The sequence below is a fragment of the Fukomys damarensis genome, unplaced genomic scaffold, assembly GCF_012274545.1.
Source record: "Fukomys damarensis isolate Sample0158 unplaced genomic scaffold, DMR_v1.0_HiC HiC_scaffold_26, whole genome shotgun sequence".
Classification (NCBI taxonomy): domain Eukaryota; kingdom Metazoa; phylum Chordata; class Mammalia; order Rodentia; family Bathyergidae; genus Fukomys; species Fukomys damarensis.
Genome location: NW_022900938.1, coordinates 11113419 through 11128371, shown reverse-complemented (window position 1 = coordinate 11128371; position 14953 = coordinate 11113419). Strand labels below are relative to the sequence as shown.

At 47.3% G+C, this 14953-nt stretch overlaps 1 protein-coding gene across 1 annotated transcript in view; it reads left to right on the top strand.

Annotated features, from left to right (window-relative positions):
• Window positions 1-1240: 1240 nt before the first annotated feature.
• Itgav (integrin subunit alpha V) overlaps window positions 1241-14953 on the top strand; it is a 74150-nt gene continuing 60437 nt past the window's right edge. Inside the window, exons 1-2 of the mRNA XM_010636815.3 lie at window positions 1241-1281; window positions 4894-5021. Coding sequence (XP_010635117.1) covers window positions 1256-1281; window positions 4894-5021 — 154 coding nt within the window. The 5' untranslated portion in view covers window positions 1241-1255. The remainder of the gene's footprint in view (window positions 1282-4893; window positions 5022-14953) is intronic.

Below are 14953 nucleotides of genomic sequence, written 5' to 3'. Positions count from 1 at the left end.
TCCTTCTGCCTCAGCCTCCCATAGTGCTGAGATTATAGGCATGTGCCGTTATGTCTGGCTTTGGAAATGTTTTTAAATTACACTGCCACCTTGCTGTATCTCAGATCTCATAGTGGAGCCTTAACTTGATAATCCAATGGCTTATGCATCATTTCTTCTTGACTACTGCATCTTAACTCATTAGACTAAAAATGAACTCTTCCATGGAAAGATGCCAGGTCACCTTCGTTTCTATTAATAGTGCCACCATTTTCTCTATTGCCCTGGAGATAATTTCACATTCCTCCTTCTCATGTTCTGTTTTTCTTTGCCTCTCTTGCTGTACTCCTCCGGGATTAGTCAGGGCTTAGTCACCAGGCCGAAGGTCTCCCGGATCCCTCCTAGTTGAGGTTTGGATTCCACTCTGCATCCTCCCAGTCTCGCCAGGGTCATCCAGGGTGTGACCTTGTGGCACCCACTTCCTCCCTAACCCCTTGGCCTCCTAGACTGGCCCTGCCTCTTCTGTTTCCGCTGCTTTACATTTCAAAAACATCTTTTCTGCCTCAGCAGCTCCTCCATTGCCCATATGGCTTAAACCCCAGCTAAGGCCCCCTGTACCCTGTCACCTCTGTTTCCCCCTTTACCTTAGAAGAAGTCACCATAACGCATTAACCTAGTGAGGCCAGCTCATTTGGATAAAATGCAGCGCAAGCAACGTGCACACAGACTATCATCTTCATTTAGAAAGCAATGTAGAGCCGGGGATTTAGCTCAGTGGTTCTCTCGCCTGTCTCGCAAGCACAAGGACCCGAGTTCGATCCCCAGTACCAAAACAAAGCAAAAAAAACCCAGAAAGCAAAGGTTAGGTTCCTCCTGGTGAAGGCCACAGGTTTGTAGGACATTGGAGAAGGGAAAATGTCTGGAATTTGTAGCACCTGCTTTTGTTGAGTCCTGTAATTGCTAACTCAGTAACTTTTTTCTTCAAGGAGAGTGAACCTGAAACCAGAGCTCGGAAGTAACATTCAGCACTCTTGGACACACACTTTCTTTTCTCTATGCACATTTTCCTCAGGAATCCCTTTGGGTCAAGGTCCATTGGGCACCCAGAGTCAGCCAAGCAGATGAAACCTGCTCTATCTTGGAAAGGGCCCTGCTGAAAGCAGCCAAATAACTGAGTTCATTTGGAGGGTTTGAAAAATGTGCTTGTCATTGTTTGGCCAGCTGCCCTTCCCGAAGTCAGCTTGCGTCCTGAGCGGCCGAGCGCACTGGAGGACACATGTGCGCTCCAAGGGCACTGCTGTGGTGGGTGCTGCCTGCTCTCACTCCCCTTTCCTCCCCCTCTGTCTCCTCCTCTCCCTTCTCGTCCTTCCTGGCACCCCTTCTTCTGCACCCACCCCCCTGCCATGGAAACCTCAGCAGAGTCCTGAGGGGCCACTGAATGGGGTCGGAACAGCGGGGTTCAGCATCCCGAGGGTCCTTGAGCTCACTGTTGGAGGGAGATGAACTTTGTCAGTTCAGAGTTGCAGCTGGCGAATCAGCCTCTCCTCTTCTTCAGGGCCATTCCGACTTTTAGTGGCCCCTTGAGAAGGCCAAGGAAAGAAAATCTCTTCCTCATAAAAACGGCTTGCAAATTTACTTAAACTTGTATTTTTCCATTCAAGTGCCACAATCTTGTATTTTCTATTTTCTAAGTTTGAATCTACCCACTGTCTGCCTTGAGATTTCCTTTGAATGGTTACGGTGGTTGTTGTTAGGGCCAGAATTTGGAGACTTACAGTGACTTCCTCATTGGTTTGTAGATTTTGTAACTCTTACTCACCAACTGTTTCCTTTCCACAACGTTGCTGAGATTGCAAATATTTATTTCTGATGTGTGGCTTTTCTTACTTGCATCACACTGTTATAGACACTCACTAGACGTTGTTAGAAGAACTTTTAAGTAACAGTGATTTGATTTTGTTTTTTGCAAGGCATTTCATTATCAGGGGTTTTTTGTAGTGTGATTTCCTTTTCACAGCCCTTACCTCTCCCAGGCAGCATACCTGACCGCCCTTTTCCCTTTATGCTATGCAGGTATTTTCTCAGCACACAAGTCCAAGATTTTAACATATGTCTGAGATCATTTTACTTTATCCACCTCTCCATTTTTATCTTCAAAAAACTTGATTAAGTAGCTGTTTTTCCTCCCACTAGCCTCGCATCTAGGTATCCACCGGCCCGCACATTCCATTATATATTATTCTCTTCCTGTGGCCCCAGACCAGGCGCAAGAGTGCACACGAAGGAGCTTGCGGGCCACAGTGTGAACATCCCCATCTCCTTACCTCGTTACCTGCCGTTTTCTGCCGGGGAGACACGAATGGCCCGTGGCAGCCCGGCCTGTGCTGTGTCCCGGGCTCCAGCTGCACTGGGCTCCTTCAGAGGACACCGCCTCCCGCCACACCCTTTCTTCCACCATCCTTCCCCTAGTAACTTCCCGGCTTGGGGCCAGGGAGGAAAGCATCCCAAGTCCACACACCCGAGGTGTCCTCAGGGCAGTGTGCACAGCTGGACCGTGAGGAGAGGTCGGGCCTGCTGCGAAGCAGCCTCTTGCTCTAGTCTGTGGCTGCCGAGTTTCCTCGCCTCTGTGTCAGGTATGAGGACGAATCAGGGTCTGCCGCCTTGAAAGGAGTTGTGTCATCAGGCGCAGAGCATGGATTTGAAAAATGACAGGAGCTTCCTTCCTGGCGCGCCCTGAGGACATCCCGGAAGCGAGTTTGCCTTTAGACCGGTGCCATCGCTCTTCCCGGGACACCTCCTGGGAGACCCAAGTCCTCTTCACTGCGGGAACTTCAGAAGCACACGCTTGAAGTTCTTCTCCAGCGTACAAAGAAAAGAATCATTGAATTCTGATAAAGAAGGGCAGTTTTTTGAGATTTTTGTGGTCAAAAATTTATTAGTACAGCGCTGGACGTGGAACCCAGGGCCTCGCACGAGCCAGGCATAGACTCCATGCCAGCCAGCCCTTTGGTCAAACTGTTGTTATCGAGAGGAAGAAATATCTGTGTCATTTGTCGTTAGAAATAGTGAATTTAAACGTGATAATTTACTTACATGGAATATAGCTGTGCGAGCTGCCAGTTCTGCTTAGAAGAAGCCTGGTGGGGCTTGTGCTGACCACAAGCTGCTCTCTTCCTCCTGAGGAGACAGGGGTGCTTCCTTATTTATTTACTTTTTCTCAGGAAAGATTCTTGCAGAATGAAGGCTTAGTTGAGCTCCTACCCAGAATCGTTTTGTTACAGTGACGGGGCGCCAGCACTGCTGTTCTGCTGGTGCCAAAGATGACCGCAGAGAGCTTTATTCAGCAGGGCGTGGCTTGGGTGGGAGTTTGGTTTTGCTTTGGACTTTGCGGGTTTCCAGAGAAGTCTCAGGAAGCAGGATGCTTGTGACCCGGCCTGCCCACAGCCAGTTTTCTCTGGTGCAGGTGAGATTTGTTGGGTGCTGCCCAGAATAAGTGAAGTGGAAATTGATCGGAAAGGTGAAGCGAGACCCCTAGGTCTGCTTCTAACTTCACAGAAAGGGAAGAGCACGCGTGCCCTGGTGTTCAGCGAAAAGAGATGGTGGCGAGACCACGTCGGTTTAGTGCTGCCCGTGTGGGGTTTGCATTTTCTGCAATGTGACTTTCCCAGCACAGCGACCTGAGGCCCCGGCTGCTGGTTAGGTGTCTTGGCGACTGTCAGCAGCCTTCTGAGACCCGATCGCGTGGCTTCCTGTGTATTTCTGCCGGTCTCATTCCCTCTGCCCTCCACACCCAAGAACAAAACTGTGCAGGAGATGTTGGCCTTGAACACCTGTCATCCCAGCATTTGGGAGTCTGAGGCAGGAGGATCTCTGTGAGTTTGAGGCCTGCCTGAACTACAAAGTAAGACCCTGTCTCAACGAAACAAAATACCCCCCCAAGAAAACAACCCCAAGGGGCCCTCATGAATTACCCCTTCCGTCCAGGTGCAGAGCCCCTGCTGCCCTGCTCTTCCCTCAAATCCAGAAAGATCCTTCTCCAGTCTTTCCTTCCCCTGCAGGTCATGGTTACCTCCTGGGGCTGTGACAGGGCTCTTGCTCTCCTACTTCCATTTTTGCTGCTTTCTTAATACTTTCCCAGGAGGGAATGGAATCCAGTTTCCTAAGGTTTTAGATGCACCGTAGGATAAAACCCAGTTTCTCCCTGTGCCACGCCCCGCCTCTCTCTCAGCAGTGGCCTCAGCTCTGCCCGTGGACCCCTGACCTCCAGCATTTTCTGCATTGTCCAGATAGTTCAGCACATGCCTGTGATCTCAGCGATTCCATGCAGGACAATCATGAGTTCAAGGCCAGCCTGGGCAAATGAACTAGACCCTGCCTTACAATAAAAATATGAAACGGATGTCAAAAGACTAACAAATCAAACGCAACTTCCCAGACTCTGTAGTCAGCCTGCATTTAAAAAATACCCTTACTGAGACATGTGACATAGAATAAACTGTACATATTGAAAGCATACAGTTTGAATAGCATATATTTTTAAATGAATGTAACTCTGAAATTATAATGTTGTCAGGATGAATAAACTGTGCCAAATAATGTGTAAATGTGAGAGCTTACCAAGTGAATACAGAAAATTACACCATCACTGAATGGTTTTTGAAGGCATTTGTGGATAAAGTTGTTTTTTGTTTGTGTGTTTGCTTTTGAGACAGGGTCTCCCTGGGTGGCTCAGGCTGGCCTCGAACTTGCAGTAACCCTCCTGCCTCAGCCTCCTGAGCACTGAGGTCATGGGTATGCACGGCTACACCCAGTTTATTGGTGAATGATAGAGAATGATGGCTCCTCCTGAGTCATCAGATACTGCTTCTGCCGTGTGTCATTCACAGGATTGCCTGGCCCTTTGTATTTTAGCAGGACGTTCCTTCTGGTGGGCGCCCCCAAAGCCAACACCACCCAGCCCGGCATCGTGGAAGGAGGGCAGGTGCTCAAGTGTGATTGGTCCTCCAGCCGCCGCTGCCAGCCAATCGAGTTTGACTCAACTGGTGAGTGTTGGGGCTGGGGTACTTCTCTCCATTTACATTTGATTCAAAAAATTGTAATATAATAAAACGACAAATGTAATCACCTCAGAGCCCCGGGGAAAGTTACAGACAGCTGATCTATATGATTTTTGCCTAGCATTTGAAAGTATGGAGAACACACTGTGCTTCCATTGGTGCGGAGGTCTTCTGGCCCAGCCTGGAAGTGGCAGTGTGTAGACATTCGGTGGAAATCAACTAAGATGTTTTTGTGTCTTTTTGGACAAAAGGGAGTTTGTGGCCCCAGCAGAGATTTTTTGGCCACAACTCCATCAGCCAAACTGAAGCCTGACTCACAGACCTCAGACCAACTCCCTAATCCTGAAAATATCCCAGCCCTTGGGGTGCCGGAAAACCCCACTGAGGAGGTTCCACCTTCAAGCAGATGTCGGTGGTTTATAAGGGGGAGGAAGCTTTTAAAAAGCTCTTATCCAGGGGGGATAGTCAGGGGTAGGTTATTTGACTAAAAAGCTCTTGTCCAACATTCACTGGGTGAAGTGTATTCTGTGCTTCAAATTAGAGGTTAATTTTATCTTTAGGGACAGATTTCAGTGTCAGCACTGGAGTGGAAAGGAGAAAAACAGAAGAAAGATGAGAAATAATTGAAGTTTCATATTTGCATCAGTGTAATCAAGTATAATCCTGGACCCATTTATGTTGGTATATTAATATATGCTTGAGAATGCTTAGAAAATCTTCGGAGAGATGAAACTTTTTTTTAGTTTAATAGTTTCATAAAACTTTTTAATGATTACTGGCTTGGACAGAGTGCTTTGAGATAAGACTGAACAAAATTAATCTTTTTCCATATTGTTATTTTCTACTAGTTCTAAAATACATTGTTTCTGGGAACTATAGTGTATCAAAGCAGGAGTCATGGTGTGGCCAAGCGTCATGAAGCCAGCTGTTAAGGGGAGACAGGTCACAGGGGTCTGGTTTGGTTCTGTTTTTTTCCATTTCAAATTCTCTACCATAAACTCTGTTGTTTTTTCCATATATGGTCCATACTGAGAAAATCCCAAGAGTTGATAAACATTATCAGTTTTACCACGAGTGGTGAAAATACCTGCTATTCATATCATTATAGATCAGAGATTTATCCTCTTGTCAAAGTATGAATGAATACTAATGAGATGAATTTTAGTTACCTGTTCGTACATAGAATTCTTCAGGTGTGTTTTGGTTTTCAGTGCATGGCAAAATAATTTATTGCTGATCTTTTTTTATTTTAGATTTGTCTTGGGATGGTTTTGTGTTTGTTGAAAAACATCATTCATACCCTTGATAACAGATTTCAGTCAGTCTATGAGTGTGTCTAGTAAAAAATTGAAGATTCTTACATGAACCTGCTCAGTGGCAACTGCTTGTAACAGTGACTTTTATCTTTCTAGAATTAAAGTTTCTATATCTGTGTGCATCCTTAGGAAAAAAAAAGCAGTTCACAAGTTGAAACATTCTAAGTAGAGAGGCCTTGTCCTTCTTTCTGCCTGGGATCCTGGGATCCCGTCTGCCCTGTCTGTATGGAGCTGTGTTCTGTGAACCACTGATAGTGTTACGTGTATGTATGTGCCCTAATTTATTTAACCCATGTTTCCTATTGATAGATATGTGGGTTGTCTCAAGTCCTTGTTATTATAAAAACTGGTAAAGTGAAAGTCTTATCCCCAGCTATTTTTACAAATATCCGAGTATGTCTCTGTATGATAAAGTTGTAGCTGGGAATTTCATGTTAAACTTATGTATATTTAAAGTATTGTTAGGTATTGCAAATTATTCTTTGCAGAGGTTTACATGGCCTCAGATTGTTTTCTGATACTTAAGCTGACACCACGTGTCACCTTATTTAAAACAATTTTTTACTAGTACATTTGCAATATTGCTATGGCTTGTGTCCAGATGTCCCCCCAAAGCCTCGTGTGGTCCCAGGAGGTGATTTTTCAGAGGTGGTAGGATCTAGAGTGTGTGGTGTTGGGGTTAAGGATGCGTGATTAGTAAATTAGTCCACTAATTGGATTGGCACAGTTCTGGGCGGGAGGGCTGCCTACCCTAAGTGCCAGTGGCCTGGATAGAATATTAAGGGGCAAGAAGAAGCTGCTGTTGATACTTACAGCTTGCTACTTGCTGCTTTCTGCCTGCCCTGCTTTTCCATGAACTGTTTCTCCTCAGCGATGCCTCTCTGCCAAGCCACTCTGCCTTGCAGACAGCTGAGTATAGATTGAAACCTCTATAAACTGTGAGCTAAATGAACTTTTCCTTCTTTAACTTTGCCTGGTGGGTATTTTGTCTCAGCAGTGAGCACAGTAACTAAGACAATTACATAAAGATTACCTTCACTGTAGGAAAATTGGTCCATTTACTTGACATATCTCAGTTCTTTTTATTCCCCTTTCCCTCCATCCACCTTTTTTGGGCAGCATTAGATTCATTTATTTGTATTGTAAGTCCTTATGAAGTTACTTATCATACATATAGATTAACAGCCAGACTAATAGGCCAAAAAACATATAAAACACAGATAATTATGCTAAATTACGGTACATTTTTAGATACATTGTTCACGCTGGATTAAAGTTACTTTTCTGTCTTTTTCCTCTTGTCTTTTATTTTTCATGTTATTTATGTATTGAATGTCTCATATAAAAGAAACTGGTATTTGAACTTCTGTGTTTGATTTACTTCATTTAACATTATCTCAAGGAACCATCATATTTTAAAAATTTTTATTATTACATGTTAGCAGTACACAATGTTATATTCATCATGGGAAGTTGATACAAGACCATGTCTTTTTTTTTTTTTCAATTTTGTGGGAAAAATAGCCTTTGTTACATTAATTTTCATTCTCTTTCATTAATAGTAAGATGGATCTTTGCATGTATTTGACAGCCTGAGACAGTCTTCCTTGTCCTGTGAGCTCCCTTCAGTGTATTGGACTAACTTTCCATTGAGCTGTGGATTTTAGACACTGCGTCTCTGTGGAGGACACTCCATCCTTCAGAGCTTAGTCAGAGTCTGCAGTCGCACACAGCACTGAGTAGGTCCGCAGATCTCAGTGGAGCTGCTTCCCGTCCTCTTGCTGCCAACATCCTGGTCCCAGCCGCCACTGTCTCCCACCTGGACTCCCGCCCTGGTTTTCTGACTTAGTCAGGGCCCTGCCAGGAATGAGGCGGCACAGTTAAGTAGGGGGAGTTGGAGGAGCCTGACTGTTTATAAAGGACTGTGCAGGGCCTTGGGGCTGGTGTGACCCTGGCACTCGTTCAAGTTGCCCTCCAGGCCTGAAGGGGGAGAAGTTAGCAGAAGCGAAGGACAGAGGACGCAGTGGAGAGAGCCACAGGAGAGGGCTGTGGATTGTGTCCGAGCTGCAGCCCACCCCACATGACCAGAAGAGACAAGTGGAAGGCTTAGTCAGGATTAGTCAGCCCTCTGCTGCTGAGACAGAATACCGGGGCAGTCAGCTTTAAGGGAGGACAGGTTTCTTCTGACTCATCTTGTCGCGTGTTCCAGGCCGTGGTCACTTCGCCCTGTCATTTGGGTCCTGTGACGAGGTGGAGTATCATGGCGCGGACTGTGTGGTGGCACAGCTGTGAGCAAGGAGAGGCCGAAGGAGCTGGTGTCCCGGTGTCCTCTAGGCAAGCAGGACCCAGTGACCCAGCTTCCTTCCAGCAGGCTGCACATTTCCTGGCTTTGGCCTTTGCCGAGGCTTCAGCGTGGAGGTATTCGGGGGCATTTAATATCCACTTGAGACAGGCTAAAAACCTTGCCCTCCCTCCTTTTGGTTCTCTGGGTCTCCTGTAGGCACGTTCTGGCCTGAGCCTTGCCTGGGCTGTCTCCTCTGTCTGGAACATTGTCTCCCAGGGGCCCTTTGGGTTGGCCCTCTGTCGCCATCTTGAACACTTGCTCTAATGTCGCCTCCTCAGCAGGGCTCCCTCCGCCCGTCTTGTTTCTCTCCTACTCCCCTCTTCTCTGCTGCATTTTTCCCTGTAGCACTCCCATTGCTCTGTAATTTATTTATTTTAAGTGAAGAAAATAAATCCTCCCTCTCAGAATTTAAATTCCATGTGGACAGGTTTTTGGGTTTTTAAAGAATCTGTTTTGTTGACGTCTCATACCCCAGGGTTTAGAATATGCCTGATGTCTGGAGTATGTTGCTGGCTAGTAAGCGGAACAGGTGAATGAACGAACGAATCATATAAATTATTTATATTGGAAGGAAGTATCTAAAGTCCTGAAGTTCCATCCATCCGTCTGTCTGTCTGTCTGCCTGTTTTGTCTGTCTGCTTTTTACGTTAGAATTCTGTATCCATTTGGTGTGTATTTGAGTGTAGGAAGGCAGGGAGAGTTCTGCGATTCAGTTGGGAAATGTGCGGCCAGCACCTGCGGACCGCGCGGCTGAGGGAGCAGCACCTGCCGAGCATGCTCCAGGCCCAGGCCCAGTCCGCTCCCCGGTGCCACAAACAAAGCCAAACCCAGGCCCCGGGACGAAATAGAGAAGGAGCGAGAGAGGAAGGCGCGAGCACCGCACAGCGCTCACACTTCGCAGCACCCCCTGAACTCCCGCCCTCTCTCCCAGGAGCCCCAGCCCGGCACCTCTGGGACCCAGGCCTCCTGTGGTGTCTGTCCCTGGGAGTCTGGGCTGTGCACTTTCTGGAAGGAGACTTCAGGGGGCTCTGACCTGCCCGTCACCGATTCTGCACAGCCTGCTCTCAGGTTCTCCCCACGCCCGAACCCTGCGCTCCGATCCCACCCACAGGTGCGAGTCAGAGCCCAGGGCCAGTTCCCCAGGGTCTCGCTGGCTCCTCCACGCACCCCTGTGTCCTGCTCCACTGCCTTTTTCCTGTTCTCCAACTCTGGAGTGCTTGCGAGTCTCTCCTGCCCGGACGGTGAGGCTGTGGGCTGTGTCCTGGTGCCTCCCTTCCCTCGGGGTCCGGACACCCTGTCTTCAGCTCCCTTGTCTGAGCACTGCCCAGAACTGACCGAGCAGTGCTCATCACCGCGTGCTTCGGGAGAGCCTAGCTGCTGCTTCAGGAGATGCTCTCCGCCTTGTCTTAGGGTCTCTTGTTATTCACCGGGTGACCAAGGAGGCTCCCCTGCCCCCCGCCCTCTTTCCTGGACTAGGGATGGAGCCTTTGTCCTGAGCTACACCCCAAGCCCTTTACTTTTTTTTGAAACAGTCTCTCAAGTTGCTAAGTTGCCCAGGCTGGGCTTGAATTTGTAATCCTCCTGCCTCAGCCTCTCGGGAGTGTTGGCATTACAGGCGTGCACCACCATGCCTGGCCTGTTCCTTCCTCTTCAAAAGCACAGTGTCTGCTTTTTGTCTGAAACTGTCGTGTCCCCTCATCCCACCTAGCTTCTTGCTACTCATTTTTCCCCCCATTTATTTTGTTTTTTGTGAGACAGTGTCTCTGTGTAGTCCAGGCTGGCCTTGCTACGTAGCCCAGCATTGCTTGGATTTTGTGATCCTCCTGCCGCAGCCTCTGGAGTGCTGGAATTACAGGCGTGTGTGCCTCCGTGTGGGGCTTTCAGCTAATTAATTTCCTTTGTGTTTCTGGGTCCACTGTAGACATTCATGGGAAGAAGGGCTCAGTCCTCGTGGTTCTAACATTTGGGAAGTGGTCTGTTTTTGAAAATAGTCTCAGGAACGTCCGCTTTGATGGTAATACTTGCTGGACACAAAACTCGGTACTCCCGTTTCCAAATATTCGGGGAAGACCTTGTTATGCCCTTGTGGCTTTTTGGTGAAGAGAACATGAGCCTTGGTGACGGTGTCCTTTGTGAGCGGAGAGGTTGTGCCAGCCCAAGTCAGCGTGAAGGAGGCGCAAGGCTTCGACTGTCACCCTCACATGCCTGTTCCGGAGGAAGAATGCTGTGTCATTTTTAACTACTTCAGATACTGGGGCTACTTGTTACCACACGTGATGAAACGTAAGCTGGACAGTACATACAGCGATATTAAACAGCACCGACAGTCCACAACTGAAAAATGCTTATCAAAATCCTGCCTTCGCTGAGTGCCGTGGAGCACACCTGTTATCCTGTCTGGGAGGCTGAGGCAGGAGGATCCCAAGTTTGAGCCCATTGTGGGCTCCTCAGTGACTCAGCAAGGCCTTGTCTCAAAATAAAAAAAAGAACTGAGAATATAGCTCAGTGCAGAGGTCCTGGGTTCAGCACCCAAAACAGAACAAGACCTTGTCCTAGTCTACAAGACAGTTTGAATGCCCTTGAAGTGTTTCCTTCTGTTTCGCTGGAGACCCGAGTGACTCGGTGGCTAAGAATCCCCCACTTGTCCTAACTGCGTCCCGGCCTTGCAGATGCTTCTGGGCGAAAGCACCGCTCTACAGCTCTGCTCCCGAGGAGGACAGTGCCTTGTGGCCGGCCTCGTCCTGTGGAGCTGCTGAAAGGGGGCTGTGGGGTCCTCGAAGCTCTGCCCTCTGTGTGGGGCAGGAGGCTTTGAAGCCACACCGTTCCCGTGCCACCGCGTGACAGGAGGCCAGGCAGCCCGGAGCTTTGCCCCTCGCTCTCCGCGAACTGGTGACTGGTTCTGTGTGGCAGAGTTTGGTCTAGGCTTAAGGGGCCCCAGATGGTTGTGGAAGTCAACATTTGAAGTTTGTAACAGGATGTACTGCTCTAAGCACATTTGTTTCTTATTCTCTTTCTTCTTAGAAAAAATTAGAGCAGTGACTTCATCCCTTTGTGCAAAAAGAGCCAAGCTCAGCCAGCTCCAGAATCACGCTAAAAACTTCTACAGTAAGGTGCATTTTGAAGAGCCTATAAGTAAAATAGGATACTGTGAATAAAACAGTTATTTTCTCTGCCTTTCCATTGGTTAGGTCAGGTTCTGCCCTTCTGGCAGTCTTAGTGCAGTAAGTTCAGTTCTTTCTCTGTGTTACACTGAAACTTTCACTGATTTTTTTTTCTTATGACCTTGGGATGCCTTGGTTCTCCTGATTCCCCTTTCCCTTCTCCAGAGGTGGAAGCACATTTAGTCCTGGCCATCACGAGGCACCAGGGGACAGAGAGGACCGGGGGTGGTGTCAGATACATGTGTGTTTTTGCTGGAGCTGTCCGGTTCCTCCCTGGAAGTGGCAGGAACGAGCGCTGGCTCATTTGAGCAGAGGCAGCGGGGTTTATCTGGGGGATTTTGGTAACTTGACAGTTTCCGGAAAGATAGCAGGGACCAAGAGAAGCTCCTAGAGGGAGCACTGTCGATGGAGTCTGCTGCCGTTGGAACTGCTCTTGCTCGGTACAGAGCAGCCCCATGAGAGAGCTTTCTTCTTCCTCCTGGGTCTTTGCATCCCTGGCTAGAGCTGTAGCAGTGTTTTGAGTGGCAGAGGCTAAGTCTTATGCCTGTAGAGGGCTCGTAGTCCACGCTGGCCTTGAATTTGCAATCCTCCTGCCTCAGCCTCCTGCATAGGGTATTACGGGCATGTGTTACTATGCCTGGCAAGTTTCTTAGCTTTTAAGAAAGAAAGATGGGTGTTTTCAGTGTGCTTCTCGTCCTATCCAAGAGTATGATTTTAATAATGAGGCTGGAGCCAGGTCTACATTTATTTTTCTTTAACTCGTACAGCCGAACAAAGCACATTGTTCCAAAATGAAAGGCATGCCTGGAAAGCATCCTACTTTGCCTGGGACCTTGGAAGAAACCTTCTTAGATTAGTCCGTGATGTGTGCTAGCCCGTGAAGAGTGAGGTCTGGTTCAGCGGGTGTAGAAGTCTTCGAGGTAGAGGGAGTGGTACGAGCATGAACCCGTTACGTGCGTGAGTGAGTGAAAACCAAGCCATTCCTGAGAGCTACGTAAATGGAGGCGGGGATGAGCTTAATATGTGTGTGCAGTCGAGACGCTGAGCGCACGATGACAGGTGAAGCTGGAAGTAAACTGAGGAGGGATCGCAGTGACCTTTAAAAAGGTATTCTGGTGGGTGTGGTGCTGCACACCTGTAATCAGCTGCTTGGAAGACTTAGGCGGGAGGATGGCAAGATTCATCAGTTTGGGCAGTTAGTCAGGGCCTGTCTCAAATAAAACTTAATAAAGGGGCCGAGGATATGGCTTAGCAGTTATATACTTCTGGGGGAGTTTTTGCAGTTTTGGGGAGCCATCCCAGCAGCACTCAGCAGTGAGCTACATCTCCACTTCTTTTCATAGCTTCTCTTTTGAGACAGGGAATCACTAAGTTACCCAATCCAGCCTTGAACCTGCAATCCTCCTGACTCAGCTTCCCTACTGGCTAGCTAGCATTACAGGTGTGCACCACCTGGGATGACAGGCGTGCCTGCCAAAAAGGGAAAAAACAAAAGGACAAAAAGACATTCTACACTCATAGTCTACCCAGTAAATTCCCATGAATGCCTAATGTTTAGAGAGCAAGATGCATGTGTCTGGAGCTCACTGTTAGATCTTGGATACCTGGCATCTTGCATGCTAGGTAGACATGACAAGAGCATGTCCTTGTAGCCTTTTTGGTAGAATTGTACAAGTTACATGAAATAATGATATACACAAAATATAGCAGTCATGCTTTTTTTTTTTCTTGGTACCGGGGATCGAACCTCGGACCTTGTACTTGTGAGTCATGTGATGGTGCAGTCACACTTCTTAAAAAATTAAGTTTGTGATTCTGTGATAAAAGTGTAATTTCATAGAAAATCCAGTCCAAGATGGCCAGCCCACTAGCTATTTTGATTGTTGAACAGTATTTGTTTTTTTGGTACCGGGGATCGAATCAGGACCTTGTGCTTGCAAGGCAGGCACGGGACCACTGAGCTAAATCCTCGACCTGAACAGTATTTGTTTTAGTGAGTATAAAAAGGGTATCCTCTATCTAAAATTTGTAATCTCTTAGATTTGTGAAATGTAGCTTTGAAATGTACTGTTTTCTTTTAAGCTCTTCCGCTCTCTTGTCTTCTGTATTCTTTCTCATTTTCTCAGCATGATATGTAAGAGCCATGAGTAGACTATATATGCAAAAAAAGAGGCTAGTTTCTAGTTTCACATGTTTATGCTGTGACTGAAATATTTTCAGTTGTCCTCTCTTTTAAAACATGTTCACCCAATTAATCTTCATACTTTGTAGATTTTAACTGTGGCCTCCATAGTGACTGAAAACTGATTTTTTTTCCTCTACATTGACAGCATGATAAAACTTTGAAGCATTGTAGAATTACTGAAGAAGAAAATGTCATCTCGGGCTATGATTTGTTAGTTTGCTTTAGCCTAAGGTGACTGATACGGAGAAAATTCACAATTTATCTGAAGGTAGAAATGAAAAAGCAGAAGGGTAGCAGAGATTAACACTAAGTGCTGTAGTGGAGACTTCTCCCAGAGGCCGGGCATTTCCTCGTTTGCCTCAGTTGTGTGTTCATGCAAACTACTAGTTTCCCACTGGTGTCCTCACAAGAGCCACCAACCTCTTCTGTCTGTTTTGTTTTCTTTATTGGTGTTGGACTGGAACTCAGGGCCTTATGCATGGAAAGCATGTGCTCCACCACTCAGTCATGTCCCCAGACGTTAGGTGTCTGAAAAGAACACAGAAGTGTTTTGCTCAGGTTTCGGGCCCTCATGTCTGGAATGGGTTTTCCTGAGCTAAGACCCAGATGCTGGCGATGCCATGTTTCTTTTTCCCTTTTCTGCTCCTGGAGGCCACCAGCATCCTTGGCTTGGGGCCTCTTCCTCCGCCTTCCAAGCCAGCAATGGCTCCTGGGGTCTCTTGCAGCCTAATTCCGACTCTTCTACCTCCCTTGTGGGGCCAAGAGTATAATCCAGAAAAATCTCCCATTTCTGCGTTCTTAATCTGATCCAAACTGCAGAGCATTTTCTTTGCCATGTACTATCACGTAGTCATGTGAAAGGTTCTGGGAATCGGCACTTGGCTATCTCAAAGAAAGATAACTTTTCATGG